The sequence below is a fragment of the Pristis pectinata genome, chromosome 7 (genome assembly GCF_009764475.1).
Source record: "Pristis pectinata isolate sPriPec2 chromosome 7, sPriPec2.1.pri, whole genome shotgun sequence".
In the NCBI taxonomy this organism is placed as follows: Eukaryota; Metazoa; Chordata; class Chondrichthyes; order Rhinopristiformes; family Pristidae; genus Pristis; species Pristis pectinata.
In genome coordinates, this window is record NC_067411.1 from 11,321,396 (window position 1) to 11,341,613 (window position 20,218).

At 40.4% G+C, this 20,218-nt stretch overlaps 1 protein-coding gene across 4 annotated transcripts in view; it reads right to left on the minus strand.

The window, feature by feature from the left end:
• The window catches only part of hand2 (heart and neural crest derivatives expressed 2), a 38,501-nt gene extending 18,925 nt beyond the window's left edge, over positions 1-19,576 (minus strand). For 2 of the 4 annotated variants that reach the window (XR_007956649.1, XR_007956650.1), the window contains exons 1-2: positions 18,494-19,576; positions 17,147-17,456 (exon numbers count right to left, since the gene is read on the minus strand). Coding sequence is in view for 1 of the 4 variants with exons in the window: in XM_052020139.1 (XP_051876099.1) it covers positions 17,358-17,456; positions 18,494-19,030 (636 nt within the window). In the remaining 3 variants the exon portion in view is untranslated. Of the gene's footprint in view, positions 1-16,740; positions 17,457-18,493 lie in introns of those variants that run through there. The other 2 variants (XR_007956651.1, XM_052020139.1) reach the window with 2 other exon arrangements.
• Between the last annotated feature and the right edge of the window lie 642 nt (positions 19,577-20,218).

A 20,218-nucleotide genomic window follows, 5' to 3' on the forward strand; every position in this document is an offset into this window, starting at 1 on the left:
CATTTTGTCTAACTTGCATTTTTAATGGAGCCCTTTGACAATGAGAAGGTGCAATTTAAAAGCAGCAGATCCACCGCTGCAGAAATGTTGTCTGATGTGTCAGTGTGTGGAAAAAAACTGTTTACATTTTACAGGAATTTACGGTCTCGGAGCGGAGACAGACGCCGCCCGTGCCCTGGTAATTAACGCCTGGAATTTCAGACAACGCCAGCCTCCGATATCCTGCTTCCCCCACCCCCCTCTCCCCTTACCCCCTTTTTCCTTTAATCCAAATGTTTGGGGAGAACGTGAGTGACACTCCTGAAAGGAATATTGGAATTCCCTTTGCAACCTGACAAAACAGATTAAAAACTAAAACAAAAACCGGCCTACTCGTTCCTCTGGTCCCACGCATCTGCACTGGAGGTGAAAGGGGGAAAACAAAACCAACAAAAAAAAATCGTTTATGAGAAAATTGGATTTGCCGACACATGGTTCGCAGTTTAAAGGGGTTTTACTGAAATCACGAATTCCAAAGCACCGGTGCTTACAGGTGCAACTGTAAGGCACTCATTCATTAAAGGTAAAGTTGGTGTGCAGTAATGTATAAATTCTTAAACAGGCTTGGACCTCACACTTTCATACAATTTACACCTGCGTGAAAATCAACAGGCCCGCTGTTTTGCATTGCAACCGCACTGACAGTTCAAAGGATTAGGCTCACTACCTGCACTGCACTTTCTCTGTAGCTGTTACACTTTATTCTGCATTCTGTTGTTGTTTTACCTGGTGCTACCTCAATGCACTGTGCAATTAATTGATCTGTACGAACGGTATTCAAGATACGTTTTTCACTGTACCTCGGTACATGTGACAATAATAAACCAATTCAAATACCACTATACACCTTGATTTTAAAACCGGATATATGAAGGGGCGTTTTAATATCCAGGCTCAGTTTCCCCCTGCACCTTAATTTTGAACCCCCTTCATTTGGTATTGGTTTATTATTGTCACTTGTACCGAGGTACAGTGAAAAACTTGTCTTGCATACCGATTGTACAGGTCAATTCATTACACAGCGCAGTTATATTGAATTAGTACAGAGTGCATTGAAATCATAGCACAGGCGAAGGGCCAAACGGTTTTTTCCAGGGGCTAGTTCCCCTGCTCCCTCCCCTTGGCCCTGAACATTTTTCCTCTTCAAATAATTGTCCAACTCCCTAAACGTGCCCCTGAGTGGCTGTTAATGTGTGAATGCTGCCAGACTGAAGGACATTTTGGTTGGGTGAAGGTGTTCAGTTGGATGGGATGGCAAGTCTGCGCGCTGGCTTGGGAGCTTGACAGAGGAGGGGAAAAGGTTCGGATCACGTCTTCTGCTCCGTCTCTACAGATCTACTCATTACCCCTACTATAATCGTTCTACACTTTTAAATTTAAATTCTATGTCACCTCAATGCACTCTGTACTAACTCAATGTAACTGTACTGTGTAATGAATTGATCTGTATGAACGGTATGCAAGACAAGTTTTTCACTGTACCTCGGTACAAGTGACAATAATAAACCAATACCAATACCTGTGCAAAGCTGTGGCTCCCTTCTGCTGTGTACAGGGTCCCCCCACACCACTCCGCCCGCCACCTTAAAGTAGCCTTAAAGGCCGGCGTCACAAGACTCCGGATCATGATTCTGATTTGGAAATTAGCTACACGAACGTTGACTTCCATTAACTCAGACATATTGGCACGGTGAAGAAGGCATTCCAATGTGATAAGTTAGGAATGGGAACATCGAGCTTCTTAAAGCAAGAGTAACAACTGGTATCTTAGGCAATGCAATGAGACCATAAGCCTAATTCTTTATTATACATGAGAGACATTGGGAAACTCAGTGAAAATAAGTATCATATTAAAATATGGAAGTGATGTGGGCCATCCCCGCTCTTTTTTCACAAACAATACAAAAGTTTATTCAACTAAAAGCATTAAAGACATACATATGCATAACCACATCAGATGCAAATTAAACTACAGCACAACACACTATTTCAAATTAAAATACCGTTAACACCGTCTACAACATACGCGATGCCCTGGTGGGGCCCACCGATCCCGGAATTCTCTAGGGTGCCCGCGGATACCCGGTGCTCCCTCTCCAAGGACGCCCGGGGGGCCATCCCCGCTTATAATAATGACAATCTAAAGAGAAGATATAACCCGGGCTCGCTTTTATTCAGAGAATGTGCTCTCCGCAGTAAATTAAGTCTGAGGCGCGGTTGCGGCGCCTGTCAGTATTTCATTTCTCTGCACGAACATGATCACTATTTCTGAAAAAAAGAACTGGTCGGAAAATTGCAGAAATTCCTGGACTTTAAAGTGAGATCAGTGCCTGTAAAATCGCGTTTATTTGAGAGTGAGTCTTAACAACAATTACGTCAACTGAGCAAAGTCGCAGATATAGATCTGAAACGCTGCCTTACATCGAGTATATCCAGCGGGTGTATATCGCTGGCTTTAGATTAATTGCTTAGTAGGAAGTCTGGGATTTATAAGGGTCACGCACATATTCATTTTTTTGTAGTAATAACAGGCATATTTGTAATTACTGGAGCCACGGTGATTATGTGGTGTTCTTAACAGGTTTTGTGTAAAATGTATATTATATCAGAAGATTAATTTCCAATCTGAACGATCTGACTCTCGGGATTTGTCCGTCTCTGATGCTTACCGTAACAGGCACGTGAGATAGCGTGTAAACAGTGCAGTGACATTTACCTTATGACCACATCTATTTATTTTATAGAGGTTGGCTATATAAGAATCTCTTCGTACGAATTCTGTGACGATCTGCAGCTCTCCCCTTTCTATGCACAGTCCAACTGGGGAGACAAGGCAAATCTCATAATAAGCCTGTTTCTGATTCAGGTGTGTAACCCCAACCTGTAAGATCCAATTCCCTTTCATTCTTGATTCATGGAATCCAATCCGAACATAGCTCATAAAGGCAGGCTCAATGTCCAAGAATAAATGTGCCCCTAATCGCATGCTCACCGACTATAATTAAAACTTGCCCCCTCCACCCCCGACGCTATCTAATCAAGAACAGTTTGCTTTTTAAGAGTACTTTCTTCTATGTAAAATAAGCTTTGCATTAGTATTTGGTCTCTCTTTTTTGGTTTTAGTTTGAATCACGGAATGTACAAGGGCACAAATTTGCTCGGTCAAGCTTTGAACTGGTCGATTATAACTGCAGTTTATAGTAATCCTGATCCCAGTATAATCCCAATCACAGCATTATAGCTCTAAAAAAATATTATTCAGCAGGATCCAACGTCATGTGTACGGATAGTTGCCAACAGGATTTTGCTCTTTATATTCAATATTATCTACCTTTTGTACTTGCTGTTAAAAGAAAACCCTTAAAATTTACCGAATTCTCCTCTGAAATCGGAGGCTTCAATTAAAGGACAATTATACTGGTTGATGAATGTTTTATCTCTATCTGAGAAGGCGCGGACAACTATTTGTAAGGACATTCCACTCTGAATGGCGTTTCCAGAAAGCACAAATAAAACAAAAACTTCAGCTGGTAGAAATCTGAAATAAAACCAGAAAACACTGGAACTACTCAGCAGGTCAGGCAGCAAGTGTGGAAGGAAAAACCGAGTTAACGTCTCAGGTCAAAGACCCTTCTAACGACTTGAAAGCTTAACTTTATTTCCCTTTCCGCGGATGCTGCCTGACCTGAAAGATCCTCTTCACCTCCTTTGTTTCGACTTCATAAGCCAAACATGAAGCGAAAGCCCTTTTGTCAAGGATTAGGTTTGAATTAGCTGCCTTACTTAAGGGAGTGTTGGGAAATGGGCGAATCCAGTTGCGAACTGGGAGAGCGCACTCGGCAGTGTTTTATTATACATACCTCTCGGATACGTCTCAACAAGCAACACGGCGACTGATGTGAGCGAACAGAAGTAAACTTGGTGCTGATCTTAACTGCTTTAAATTCTGGAAATCTGATTGTCGAGTTCGATTTCCAACGCAGAATTCAGACGGGAAACCCGGAGGACGACCGCCGTGCCTATGTTATATATGACATTGGCGCTCCCATGAAATGTTATCGCTTTGTAACTTTAACCTTGCTTAACCCTCCCAACATTTCCTTTAGACTTTACACCATTTACTCCTAAATCTTAATCCTCGCACAATCTCTTTACATTCACCTCACTAACCCGAAGCGATGCAGAGCACCTCAGTATACACACGAGAACGGGTGCAGCCGGTACAGAGATTGCAGCTTTTAAGAATGCGGGGAACCTCAGAATCATATTTACCCCAAAAAGATATTCTCAGGAGCTTAAAACTGCATTCGACCTGCCACTTTCTTTGAAAAAAATGTTCTCAGACTACCCTTTTTGCAAAATCAATCTCTATATCTACATGTGGAAAGATATATTATTGTTCATAGCGACTGCAGGCATTGCAGGATGTGACCGTGTTGGCGGTAACTGAAATGACATTCACGTTTGTGTGTACGTGTTTATGTCCAGACCTCAGCTTGGGCATGTTTATGGGATGTCTGACTGTCAGTACTACAATGTCTGAATCTACGTAGTTTTGCATGAAACACGAGTATTGTCCATTCTGCACTCAACTGAAAACGCTAAACTAAACACAAATATGTTGAAGAAAACGATACAGACGTTCTGTCTTTTTTACAATCAGGTTCCAGTCTCTAATTATGATATGTTGGATGCACGTGATAATTGGGAGAGTTTCACCTTGGATCAGCTGTTTGCATAAGTACCGTATTTAGGTCATAAATTTAGTTTTTATTTTTAAGTATATTTATATGTGTGCGTTTGTAACTGGGTGTGATGTATTGATGTCTGCCTTCTATTGCGTATGCATCTATCCATTTTAGAGTGCATTTGTAATTGTCTGGATCCGTTTATGGGCCTACATGTGTATTAACCTATTGACAGATAAACGAATATAGAGAGACACTAAATAGAGGGATAACTAAGTTCCCAGTTAGTTACGAAGTTTATCAGGGATCACCAATATCACTGCCCTGATGTCAATTTTGAGCATCTTATTTGCCAAACATATCAAAAGAATATTTTAATACGAAATAGCAAGTGAATTCATACAACTCTACCAATGACCTTACAAAGGTTAACACAATGTATATGCCACGATACTCGAAAATGCAGGGACATTTAACACAGAATAGGATGTGCGTGTTGGTATTTATTGTTGCTTTATGTACTCTGTGTTCGTGTCGTCTGTAACCCAACAACGTTCGTTTAAATTTCGTGACCAGATTATGGTTTGGTTGTCTATTTAATAAACAAAGCCAAAATAGCCACGTTAAAGGCGATACATAACGCATGTTTGCCACTAGATGTCACTAGTTGCTGTTATAAATAATAAGTTCTCTAGCAGAGTGTTTCAGCATGTGAGATATCTAACGCTAGTTGAGCCAGGTTACTTGTTTCCAATATTGCTATTAATTAGACTGCTTCTTGAATAAAGGCTACTAATGCCTAGAAATGATATCTACAAAAATACAACAATATCTTAAGCAGTAATAAAACTGTTTTGTTTTAATATTTGGTGGAGGAATACATTATTTGGAGCCTTTGCCTACCCTGTTCAGTTTGATTTTTGTTACAAAATATTGTTATGAAATATTGCACAGCTAACACTAAAAATATCCCGGTACATTACCAAACCATCAAAATACAGTAATCTACACCAAGGCGTTGAAATATACAGCACGGTTAGAAAAGATTCTGAATTCGGCTTAATTTTCGTTAATTTCTTTCAACTTTATTTCAGCGTTATGGTGTCCCATTTGTATTGCTTAAAATCAGTCCTTAAGCCACATCAGTAAACATCAGACATGCGGCACACGGGATAACATTTCAATAAAAAATTCAAAGGTACTGTTACTCTTCTAGATAGAAATAGTTTGCGTAGAAACTTACACCGGGAAGTCTTTTATTCTTCTGTGTATTTCCTTGCAACGTACACTTTTTGTTCTGGCTTCACTTCCTATTTTTGAAATTCCTATATCCACCCATTAGTAATGGAACACCCATAACTAACATCTGACTAAGTTTCATGACCATTCCCTCTCGGAACAACTTTTCGTCCAACTTGGCAAACGGACAACGCTTTTCGATATGTAAAACCAAACGGCGAGTGTCCATGTGTTAAACTGCGTTTACAGTTACAACAAGCCGAGGGATTTTCCTTTGTCCCCAACAAGGCTTAATTTTTCCGAGCAGTTTCCAGACTGCCCAGGTAGCCGGGGCGACTTTTTTTAAAAAAAAGAATAAAGGGCTTGGCTCTAATTCTGATTGATTTCACCATCTGTCTAACTTTCATGAAGAATAAGCTGTCTGAAGTTTGATAATTATTATAGTCGATTGAAACCACCGTGATCTCACGTCCCAATGTCGAACAAATAAAGATAAAGTATTCAATATATCATTAGGCATGCTAACAATTATTGGTGTCTAGCTTTTTTCCGAAAGGAATGGGAGAAAATGGACTTAACAGACCGAGGGGTCATTGGGTGTCAGAACTGAACGTTTAGCAAAACCAACAGAACTATTAGGGAACTAATAGAACTGACCATCGCGACCAGCAAACGAGGGCTAAATATTAACCCCTTTAAAGTCATCGAGGCTCGAATCTGACCGAGTTTCAGCCATGAAACATTCTGATTCTTTTACAGAAGTGGCTACACACCTTCCTGGTTTGGAATGCCAGTCCGTGATGTTCCGTATTCCCCGTCTAATCCGTCTCCCACAATAAATCCAATGCAAATATGTACAATTTATTTTAACCCAACCAACCTACACAGGTCAAACGTGCCAACAACACCTGAAATGTCTCAGCGGCAAATAAAGGGAATTATTATTGATGAACATTGCTGCCGTAATGAACATTGATTTTAATTTGAAATAAACAATATCGTTATGTCTTTTGCAATATTACTTTTGCAGGATTACATTACATTTAGGAAAATTCAAATGAGAACAGATGCATTGGAATGAAGCAAAACGCCTTGCAGAATGCAGACATAAAGCGCAATGCAGTTCGTTTGAAGAGAGTTTGTAAATCATATAAGATAAAAATCAAATAAATGTAAAGTATGCGCTGAAATTACAGTCGAAAAAGGCGTGCAAACAAGTGAACCATAAAATATGAAGGACTTTTATTGCGTCGAAAGTTTCACCTGTTATTAGCCCATATCATTGTTTAATCTGCATTTAAATTACTTCAAACATTATTTAAAATATCATACTCCGGTCCTTAAATATTTATGACATCATATAAAGTATTAATGATTTTTTTCAAACCAGTATCCTGAGACCGTAGTAGTACAGTGAAATGCTTGAAATACAACTGCCAGACCTAATAGGGCGAAATAAATTCTACTCGGGAACCAATGCCTGCAAAAAAAACTTTCGAGCACTTCAAACTGCACTTGTTATCAAAATTATTAGTGAACGAATCTCTTCCCTTGCAAGTTAAAACATTGGTGACACAGTTAAAAACTCCTATATATTTCTCTCGCGATGAAATATGGTTCCCGTTTCCTTGCTTTCAAGGGGTTTCAAGTGGTGTTCGATGCGATGTTACACTTTTCTTGTCAAAATATTTACTATTTAGTTATTACCAAAAAAAAATCCATTGACAAACACTGAATCTGACTCCGATGACTGAATACAGACAAAATGCAGAATCACAGTCAGTGACATTCAGACCCCGGCCACTTGGGAGGTCTTCAGAGTACCTCAAAACTGAAAGGGCATTTATACGCACGCAAATACACACACACACACACACACACACACACATTAAATACATGTTATATTAAATATCAGAGATCTGGTCCATTATGTTATGGAGAGACGGAGAGGGGAAGAAATTTGTAAAACCATGGTCTCGGATGCTTCGTAGATGAATTTACCGCGAAGCTGTTTAACCGCGCAGAGAGAAAAGGGACGGCGAAGTTTGAGGGGATATTCTCTCCCTTCGTGTTCAGATTTTCGACGGCCCCTTCGGAGGTAAGTATTTTAATTTGATGCTTTAGTTTAGAATCTTCACGCTCTGACCTGCCGCTGTTCTAACGAGGGACAGGCGCGCCGACTGTTCTAACGCAGAATGTAAATTAAATCTCGACTCGCGAGGAAATCAAAAATCCTCTCTTCGCTTCTGTTACCAAGACCAATCTCTCCATTTCCTTCCACAACATTTTGATGGAAATCGTCTTGTCTTTTTTTTATGGTTCACTTCGTCGTTGCATTACAACCGGTTCAGAATGCAACCAAAGCCGCGTCTAGATTTTAAGGATTAAACACTTTTTACCCAACGCACGATTATATATTAAAGAAAAATTAAAAAGTCCCATCCAGCTGGCTCTGCCTTGAATCAGTTATCACAGTCGCAGGAAGCCTCTTGTTTTTTTTTGGTTAAAAGAATGAAGTTGGCAGGAGTGTGTCCCTGTTATGTACGTGGTGTCTAATGGACCTTCAACCGCTGGTCCTCCGAGACTTGCATTGGCCAGCAATCATTTTACTTTCAGTCTCAACAAGCCGCTGCTTTCGATTCATACAAAGACCATTCTAAAAATACAGAACTTGTTCTCTTACATTTATCTTTGTCTTCCTGCATGTCTATAAATACATATACGCACACAAACGTATGCCACATATATATTCTATAAACACATTTAAAGTTTCCACATGTATATAACAGTAGTTTATATCCCCGGAAAGTTCTGCTTAATAGTAAGGAAGTTAAGGCGTTGCATTCCTTGTTATTTTCCCGATTTAGTGAGGCCAGGCCACTAATTCGTGGACTGGGAAACGTTAGGGTCGAATCCAATCCTAATCTTGTTCCCGATCAAAGGTTTATAACCACGAGCTGGTCAGGCGACAGAATGGTGCCGAAATAAATGTAAATTAACACTCGAGTTGAGGCAAGCAGACACACACACACGTGTGTGCGAGGTATCTGTGTGTGTAGAAGTACAATTTGTTGACAATGGCTGACTTACCTCAAACCAAATAAAGATCTTTAGGCCAAATTAATGTTAGAACCTCACTACAAAACAAAACAAAATTCTGAATTCGTTTAGTTGATGAGATGCACACAACTTTGCAGGTCCCCGGAAACTAAGTGCTGCGAGTGGACAAACGAGGGGCTCTAGGAGCGGTAAGGATGTTTGGATATAAAATTCCACCTCTGATGATTTCAGGCCACCCTGATTTGTCACGACGATATGTTTTCGATGGGAGTGTACGGGAGAAGGGATGTGGAGACACACAGGACAGTGCGGAAACCCAATCTCACATACAGTAGCGGTAAAGTCTCTGCTCCATCTGGGATGTGTCACATTGACAGCGCTATAGGTCAAAGACAGACTCTCCAAAAACACAACATAGCATCTCCGGCATTGCGAGACACCGTCCAACCTAACTCTCCCGTCGATTAATATCCACCGGCTTATCAGAAACCAACATGAAACAAATCGTCAGCATTTTCCATATGGATTTAAGACTGCCGGCTTTTCATTCACATTCGCTATTGACCACACTTTTACTTAACATATAGTAAATATACCCTTTATAGAAATCTGACGTTTGGCCTATATTTTTGTCCACATGACTCAATGTGGATGATACAACGCACAGACCGATGTGTTTTTGGACTCCTAACTTCTATTATTATTTCCCATTGTTAATTCAATAAGTGTCCATGGTTTTGTCTTCTCATTTATTTATGTGTTTCAGTCTCTTTTTGTGAATCTGTCTCCAAATAATTCTAGACTCCCATCAAACGTCTAGAATGTTGGCGTCTGAAGTGGACAGTTGAAAAGACATTTAATGTTAATGATGGGAATTCATTTAAGCTCGAGATCAGTGGGTCCTTACATTCATACCCTCATATACTCAACTCTATATATTCCGCAGTCCACGACCAATGCATGCCCGGGAATATCCTAATATACGGAAATCATTATCTAACCACCAGATTTGCTCCTCGCAAACTTAAAGCCAGCGCAGCCAACCTTGTTTATATTCCAGCCCGGTTATGAGCAATTGTTTCGTCAACTCCCACCTCATTGAAGGCAAGCGTGCGTAGCAGTGAACGAAATCGAGATAAATAAAGCTGTAATTTTGGATAATGTACAATTAGGATTTATTCCTCGCTGTTACACTTCATTTCGCTAACTACCCTGAACAAATTACAGGGAGTTTAAAATAGATTATTCAGGATATAATTAATAACTCGAATGTCGAAGTAAGTATGATTAGTTTGGACTTCTATATTACTGGGCTGATCACTATGTATCACCATAACTTTTAATATTTTACAAAGGGGCCGAATAATACGTGGTCAATAAACTGGACATTTAGATAATTAAGGAAATCAATGTCGAGAAACCTTGGCCATTTTTAAAACTTAAAAAGGTCATTTTAAAAAATCGTCAGACTAACAATCAGATCAACATTGTTTTATTTGTGAGGGGCCACGCAGCTGCCTCAATGAAATTGGTGTTTTAAAACGTATTTATTCTAAGACCCTGATTGCTGCCTCCCTTTTTATATAATTGGAATGCAAATTGCTGGAGGGTCCAAAAATCTATTTTAAGGAGAGTTCCTCATTCGTCACAATTATCCAGTCCCTGTAGCCCATAATTTTAGGAAGCCAATTCAGAATGGAAGTAAGACCAAGAAGTCAGAAGTTTAAATCCAGCAATGAAACTGGGGATCTGAACACAGGGACTTCCCGGGTACAGTTGCTGCCTGACCTGCTGAATATTTACAGCATGTTCTGTTTTTATTCTAAGTACAGGCTTCTGATTAATCCATAAGAGAACGTAGGCCGGGGTGGACGGGGCATATTTTGCTTTCTTTGAGATTTGTATATTGCTCTGTGCCATTACTTTCCACCTTGAAGAACCAGAAGCAAACTTTTGATTTTGACATGCGGCTAGAGTCGGTTATTATTTTGCTTTTAAGTATATAATAGTCACCACACCTCATTGAATGCCTCCGTTATTATATGAGTAAAAGCTGAGCCCATCTATATTCGCACGGAATCAACAACATCAATAGCAAAATTGTGCACAAAGGCCTCCTCGCGTACCCTCAACAGCTCCATAAAGTCATCGTTGTTTCTCAGACCCACTGCTGAGCTAGAGTCGGAAACGTATGAATGACACCACAACAAGCCTAGCTTTCAAGCAGTTCTCGATGCCTACAGAAGAATCGTTTCAGAGAAAAATCTGAAGGGATTGTTGACGCCCGACAATCTCTTTCTTTCCATACGCATTCCTATATCTACACATGCTAAAATCTCACCTCAGCCCGACCCGTTTATACCACACTTAAGCAAACCACAGATATGTACAGACACACACACACACACACACACACACACACACACACACACACATTTACATTCTCGCTGATGCACACATCTACTCTCGCAAATAAACGGCATCCCATCCAGTTGCCTTTAAACATCGCTAAGGTAGACAAAGCACGCAATGCACTTCCAGTTACTGCGGAGGGACAATTTTAGCACAGGCTGCCGTATGGCACATTGGTATATTTCTGCAACACACACACACACACACACATCCGCATTCCATATTTTGAAACCCAATGCCTCCAACTGGAAGGAGTTGGGATGATTACACCCAATTCGAGAACAGGATGGCTCCTGACCGTCTGATGTGACGTCAACATGTCTATAGGCAACTTTGGAAAGATAGAGAATGCGCCGCGGGGGAAGGGCCACGCACAGTAATCACTCCCAGATGTTTGTAATACCAGAAATAAGGACTTGTGCGGTGTCGCAAGATCACACTTTAAGCCAACCGTATAAAATACGACGAAGAACGTCACGAAAATGGCCTTGCTTTCTATTAAGTTAAATAGACATGTTTGTATGTACAAGATTTGTTTGAATCTTATAATTTGCTATGCAGATTTCTAACAACTTAGCAACAAAAAAGAACTGGAGATCAAGAAATTTCCGAACAGGTTCGATACAAGTTAACTTTCGGATCGAATCGACTTGGGGGTTAAACACCGAGTTTTTGTTAATGTACGGTTTTGACCTTCAAGTCAAAATCAAGGGTTAAATTACAGTGTGAAATGTTTTATTTTAAACGTTTTGCATAGACAGGATAAAAAAAATTAACCACCTGCTTGTAAGGTCAATTTTATTTCTTTGGTCTTTCCATTGGCATGTAGTCTAAAGGTCATTCCAAGGTCAAGGATTATCTGCCGCCTCAATCGGATGGGAATGGCCCTAGCGTCTATCTTTGACGCCATCTTGACACTGATAACAAATTATCAGCAATTATCTGGTTATTGGAGCCATTGGGAACCTGCTAATATCATGTTAAAGCTAATCAATTGGTATGCCTTTAGGGAGATGCGTTTCGAGGGGGGAAAGTCTGTGGATGTCCCGCAAAAAAAACAAGAGACAAGAGACGGAGATGGGTGGCCATTGAAGGCTGAATTGTCTTCAGGATAATGCATCTTCCTGTGAAAGCGGCAAATTGCCTTTGCAACGTTGCCCGCCAATTATCTAAGGCCAAATATGAACCAACAAACGGTATAATATATGAATTGCAATATTCCTAATCAAATGCGTGCGTAACATTCACCATTAAATGTGACACATGCGACTAATTGCAAATACATCATCAGATAATCAATCACGCAGGCTATCTCTGTAAACATTCCTCACAGAAACGTCAAATATGATTTTTTAAAGAAGTTTCAGCCGTTTGGAAGGTGGTATTTGTCCACATCTCTTTAATACGTTTGGGTGCTATAAGTAACATTGTTTGAATGCTATAGGCAGATAGATTAAAAAGAAATCCATCTGTGTATGTTACAAAGGGCACATTGTAACAGAGAGGTGAACCGGCTTGTTTCTGTTCTCGTTGGAGGGAAGCAACTATTGTTTACAGGTAGGTAATGCAAACTTGCTTCCACAGAAGAGCCTCCCCCCCCCCCCAAAATTGTTTGATAGTATTTTAAAAATGGAGAACATGGTTGTTCGTGGCCCCACTAGTTGAGATAATTATGATTTAAAGCCCTAATTAATCAAACTGTCTTAAACTTCTCTGCATATAACAAGCCTATTCATTTGCCACAGTGAATATTCCTTCCCAACTTCTTTTGGTCGCACAATGCCAGTGGCAAAACTCGAGACACTCTTAGGCGCACGATTATTCACCTCTATTCTTTTTGGCACAGTAATTGCGCCGATTTTGTGGGCTGGCGGATTAAATATTATACTGGCAAGCGCACAAAGAATTTGCAAACACCACGTCAGTCTAATCAAAGTCCCGGGATCATACGACATATGTGGGCTAATTCCGGCGGAATTTCAGAGCACCTTTGAAAGAGCAGCAAGGGAACAATGGGCGAGATGATGTTTTGAAACGCCGCTCTGAACAATGGCGAGAAAAACAGCTGTACCTCTATAATCTGACGAGTTGGTGCGAGCGATATTAATATTAAACAGAATGGGGGCAATTTGTGCTTTATTTTAAAATATAACCTTCAATTATCACCTTCAACAAATTCAATTATAGCGTTCCCAATAACATACTTCACAGTGTTAGTTAAAATCGGATTGAAGTACTTTATATAAAGCTGTAAAATTAGACCTTCGGTCTAATCCAACACAGGCAAGTTCCGCACGCTTTAGACCGCAATGCAAGTATTTTCATTCATGACATTTGTGGTTTAAAGTGATGGTGGAAAAGGACGAAGCGGGTGAGAGGATTTCTGCCTGAGATGAGATGGGCCTCAAAAGATCCATCTGACTTTTGACAGCCCCCGTTCGTCGTTCACCCAACTAATTCTTTGAAAATTGTGTGCCGGTGTGAGAGGGATTGAAGGGATGAGGAGCGGTGTAGTGGGGGACGCAGGGAGCCATCCACTCGAATAAATGTGTTATCGATAACACCAAGCCCACATGTTGTATCGAGGCCATGTCACTGACATCCCCGATAGCCCATCAATTTACCTCAACCCATCGCACTACACCATTTAGCTTTTAACGTCAAATCGGGCATGTGCTTCGGCTCCGGCATGTCTAGAGCACAAATGCTTTAACCCTGCACAAGACCGTTTTAAAGAAGGCAGCATTCACATTAAACAAAGAACCGGGGAATCATTTCTACATTTATAGCTACGCACATATCTTCTGTTGGTATTATTCATATTATTAATCAATAAATGAAACGATCTAAAAATCACATTTCCCCCTTTCTATTAAGTAATATGTTTGTATCTTTTTCATAAAAATATAGTAGCTTTATGGGCCATCAGCAAATGACTGCTGTTTATTTGTTCAGCGGCTTAATCATAATGTGTCAACCCCGTGGCACCCAGGAACACCGTGCTGTTTAAAAAGGGATTAATCAAATAAACACACCGAGTACAGTGCAAATCATGATTTACACTACTTTGTACAATTGAAGCAACGTAGCCTGATATTTTCTGAGACTGTTCGATGCAACACTCAACACCCAAGAAAGTGTGCAGCATTTGTTGTTGAGGTACACGCAGGGAGTGGATTTTGTCACGGGTACAGTGATTATTGGGGGATATTAATTAAATCACTTGCATTTTAAAATGTTCTTGGATGGGGGAGAAATGCAAGTGCGTTGTGTCGCAGTTGTGCACTGCTCAAAATAATATACTGCCAGTATTTGCAAGTTGTTTTATGTGTTCTAAGAGATTATGACGAATAAGTTGCAAGAACAGCGTCTTTGTTTTATTAAAATGATAGCGAACCGGTGCTGGCTATATTTAACTTTTATGTTAACTAACCAACAAGTTTTAGATCACCACATGATAGGATGTTTATTACTGGTGAAAATATATTTAACTATTAAGCTAACTAACCAGCAAGTTTTAGATCACCACATGATCGGATGTTTATTACTGGTGAAAATATATTTAACTATCAAGTTAACTAACCAGCACGTTTTAGATCACCACATTATAGGATGTTTATTACTGGTGAAAATATATTTAACTATCAAGTTAACTAACCAACAAGTTTTAGATCACCACATTATAGGACATTTATTACTGGTGAAAATATGTCTTCAACCGAGATCGCCAGGCATTTTAGGCGAGTACTGTTAGATAAAGCAGAGAGCCTACAAAGGGATGATTTAGCCAAGCAGAGAATGGATAAGTGCATCAAAGTCCCTAGGAAGTGTGAGATAGACTGCAACCATCAACCGTATTAGCAACAAATGCACTTTTATGTAAACATTGCAAACATAAAATATGACCCTTTAGGGCACATCACTTTTGCTCATCCACAACCAGTTTTGTTAACCCCGCAACCTTTGCCTTTGTAACCTATTTGCACGAGGGTGTAAAGCTTCTCTTATCTTTTATGGGCAATTGCAGATGTACCTATCCAAACTGGCAGTGCGTGTCATAAAAAATAGAGGGGGATTGTTACACACCCACAGCGCAAGTACTGAGACATTCCGGGTCAACACACAGTAACTTGGGATACTAGAATTTACTAAGCACAAAAAAAATCTCTGAAATGGTCCATCACACAATTGATCATTTTCTATTTTGTCCTAGGAACTGCAAATGCCAGTGACCTAGCCCTGAAACCCGCTTCTCAAGACTTCTACGTTCTCTAACGTTAACACAGGACACACACGCGCACAAACACACTATCTGAACGGTGCTTTTGCAGAAACTCTGCAAAACTCTGTTTCTGCAGGTTTATAAGCGCTGATTTTCTTCACCGCTCCTTACTATTGTTCTTTCGTCAGTTGCATTTCCAGCCTATCAGGATATGGGTGACCCTCAAAACTTAAAAAACAAACTTTGTTTTAGTGTAATGTTAACAGACTAGAAAACGTATAATATCTTTCCAAGCCTTAGATTGCCCATGCAACAACATAAGTCTTTTTGACTCTGCATTTTGAAGTATTCCACTCACCCCCACTCCTACGTAAACACTAAAGTCAAAATACTATTATCGAGCTGTCATGGTCTGGTTGGGCCTTCCGTGAAAGGTTAGTACTTAACTAAGCAACCCGATGGTCGACCACTTGTTTTTTTATTTTACCAGCTTCCAATTACTCAATTTTCTCTCCATTATATACCTAAAGCTTCATTAACATAAATTTATTTAAAATAAGCAATTGTTGTGGCGACTAAAAATCCTATGGGAGCTCATTATTTAAAAGCAAAACAAATTATTATTAATTTTTTTTGCTGGATTTAAAAATCCTATGGGGACCAGTTCACGTTCCTGAGACAAGAGCGCTTACTCAGCGCCGGGGAATGTTTGGAAATCTTTACAAATCTGTTATAATTAATGTGTTGGATGGTTGCCATTTGCGATTTAAAGTACAGAGGGAAAAAAAAACTTCTCCCTCTGTAATGCTACATCTTTAAACTTCGCAACCCAGAGCCAGTCGATCCTGGTTAGTGGAAGATAAGCATTTAAATATTGGACCTGATTTCCTTCATTAATAGGGCAAGCCGCGTTTTCATCCGGGACCAATATTACAGTTATTATTACCCTGTTCACTTTCTTTAATTAGTCATTAGATCGTACTTAAACACAGCCTGAATTTAATCTAATAGCGTCAATGGACGGTTGAAATGATGCAATATGTGTGTGTATAGGTTTTATTAAAAAAGTGGTTTTTTATTGACAATAATTACAACGTTTACATCTCCAATATTAATCTCCACTTTTTGGACGGAAGTGCACATATCAAACAATGATTGGAAAATAACCGAACGAAATACTGCAAGACCACAACACAACAACATAATACTATTATACGGCACACTAACATGACCAAATTGCACTTTGGTACACCTACTTTTCGTTCCAATACAACATTAGAAAAACAACCTTGAATATTTATACCCCAAAAAAGACCTGCCAGGTACTTTGAAAGATACACTGCACAATACATAATTCTTTACCGAGAAATATTTTGTGTGTGTGTGTGTGTGTGTATGTGTGTGCGTGCTATAAACATTTAACATGTTTAAAAAAAGGGGGAAGGAACAACATTCACATCTACTATAAAACAATACAACCCCTTACCAACTCGGCCTTTCTCTTCCAATTGTGAAATGCTTTTTCTTCCAACATTCCGTTCTCTCTCTCTCTCTCTCTCTCGCTCTGGGGTGGGGTAAATTGCACATATAAATAAAGTTGATTCTGAACATATATAGCTTCTGTCGACGTGCGAAAGTTTGCGTGACAAATACTCGGGTCTCTTCTACCCCCACCTTCTAAGGTCAGGTTCAAACTTTCACTGTTTGAGTTCCAAAGCCCAGACGTGCTGCGGCCAACCAGTCCTTCCTTTTGTTTTCTTGTCGCTGTTGCTGACTGTATTCTTCAGAACTTCATTCTGCCAAATCCCAGCAAAGTAAAACGCAAAACGATTATTTATGATGCAACTCTAGACCCGGTTGTATTTTTTTTAAAAGAAAAGAAACGCACACTTATTAGCCGCTCACAAAATATTCATCACGGGAGGTGGATGGGGGTTGGAGTTGTGGAAATTGGACGTTTTCAGCAATTATGTTTTATATTTGCTTCCCAGGAAACATACTTTCGAAAATGGAGTCTGGTGCAATGACTGAGCCCCATATACTTCTGGTTTTCAGATAATATGTGTTTTTTGAATAAACACCAACCACATTTAGCCTATGACCCGGTCGTTTTACCAGATTTTTTTTCCCAGTGTTAATAAGCTTTTTCCCTTCTGCAACCTCGTTAGTAGCAGAAGGGAAAATGTTCATTACTCTTTAATTATTATGTTTGTTAGTAATTCGAAAAGACTGCTAAATGAAAACTTGCACTGGATAGGTTACTGTTCACAGTTCTCAGGTACAAGGAGAGTGCCAATTGCAAATATTCTGTCAATGGACAAACTTCCTAAAACTTATTCGGATGTTGTGCAGAACTCGAGGGCTGATGTTCAAAAGCTGCACACTCTCTGAATCTTGTGCTTTTACACCTTTGTAAGCGGGGTTGGGGGTGTGTGTGTGTGTGTGTGTGTGGAAAGAGGGTAGCGACCTAATAGCCAGGCTTTGCAGGCCAACAAAATGGAACTCGGAGCAGTACTTTGCAATTATTTCTTCTCTTAAAGCAAATTCCTGCAGAGCTCTCGGCTCTATCGCTTCGACGCTACGTGCAAGCAAACCGCACGACTCAAGTCTCTTGTACCCCCGACCTTTTTATCTGAAATTATTTGAGTAAAACTAACAAAATAATGTTTCACGAAAAGAGGTCGGGGGGGTTGATTCTGCTGGTTGAAAAATGAAACATAGGCAAAAGTAGTTCCCAAAAAAAATCCTGCAATGCAGCCACGAAGCTAGAAAAAAAAGCCCTTTTTAAATGCAAAAGTGAAAAGAAAGAGACAACGATCAGAATTGTTCTTACCAACTCTCGCTTCCTCTTTTCCTCCTTGACATCCACCTTTTTGATTTCCGCTTTGAAGGCCTCTGTCTCCCCATTCTGATCATCTTTCGCCAGGAGATCCATGAGGTAGGCGATGTAACTGGTGGCTAGACGCAAGGTTTTGATCTTGGATAGCTTGGTGTCCGCGGGCACGTTGGGGATGCACTCCCGGAGCTCGGCGAATGCGCTGTTGATGCTCTGAGTCCTGCGTCTCTCTTTGCGGTTGGCCGTGCCCCTGCGCTTGGTTGGCCGGCTCCCCGCCGCCGCCGCTGCCACCGCCGACGAAACACCCCCGTACGACGTGTGATCGAGGCCCCCGCCGCCGTTCGCGTACTCGGGGCTGTAGTTGGGCGCCATCGTGTAGTCGGGGGGAGACATCTCGGCGTGACTGATGAGCCAGCCGTGGAAGTAGGGGCTCTCTTCATGACAGCGGCTAGCGGCCGCTGCAGCTGCCGCCGCGGCGAAAGGATAACCATCGTGTACCACGGGGTGATGAGGGAACCCTCCAACTAAACTCATCTTTCGGTTATAAGCCACCCTTCACTGCCCTTCAGTTTCCTACCTCTCCCACTCTGAATGAAAATTAAACGGCAGTTTAAAAGTATCAAGGTGTGCAATATTTTGCAAATATCACCACGGTTTTTGTTTATTCGCCCCTTTTCGTTGTTTGATGTTGAACAAACAGGCTCTAATGAAGGATATTTTAGTTTTGTTTTAAATATCGCGGTGCTTTACTTACAATCAACTTCCTCCATTGTGCAGTCTCTCCGCGGACTGGATTCTTTGCATTAAATAACTGTCACTTGCAACAAAAAAAAAGCTTCTTTGAAGAAAGTGTATTGGGTTCCACAGTGCTTACAAGCAGCATCAAAAAAATACACAACACACGCATGCATGCATACAATAATCTTCCTCAGACGAGTTGGGAAAGGGATCAGCACTGGTTTCTGTTCCTCTCTCTCTCACTAACACACAGTGGGGGAAAAAAAAACAAACTTATCAGTAACAGTGCTCCAATATTTTTGATCCAGTCCCGACCAAGCAAGGCAGCAGCAGAATTTTCCGAATTTGATCTCCATGTAAAGCTACATCTTTAGGGTAGCTTGGGTTAATATATGTCGTCAGAGCTCACAGGAGCCAATGAGATTGCAGGAGGGGTGGGTCTGCAAGAGCAGCACTAAAAGTTCTCCCGACTGTTTACTTTTGTAATTGTCGAGGCTCACTTTTGGATTGGCTTGCAATTTCTTTTGCATCATGAAATTAACAATGTGCAAAAAAAATCTCGTAAACAGGTATTCTTCGCACACATCTTGAAAGATTGTTTCTGGAAGGGTCGTTAAAAGATAACTGTAATTTCTCTCCCCTCCCCCCCACTAAAGAGTTTGGAGACAACAGTCTACCTATTGCATGAGGATTGACACAAAACTTGTAAGCATATTAATGCGTAAAATATAGATTATGATGAGACGTTGGGCGAAACAGCTTTATTTTTCGATGTCGTTCTCTCCTTCCCTTTAATAAAACTCAGTCGGTCGAGCAGGGATTGAAGGAACTAACCACAGTCTTGCAGTCTTTCCCTTCACTCTCTTAACAGTTTGATATATCGTGTGTTGCAAAATGGATTTTTTTTTGCTGATCGTTTTAGTGCTACGACGTCTGATCAAATTCGGCACGGTACCAGTAAGTGATCGGATTTAAGATCTGTGT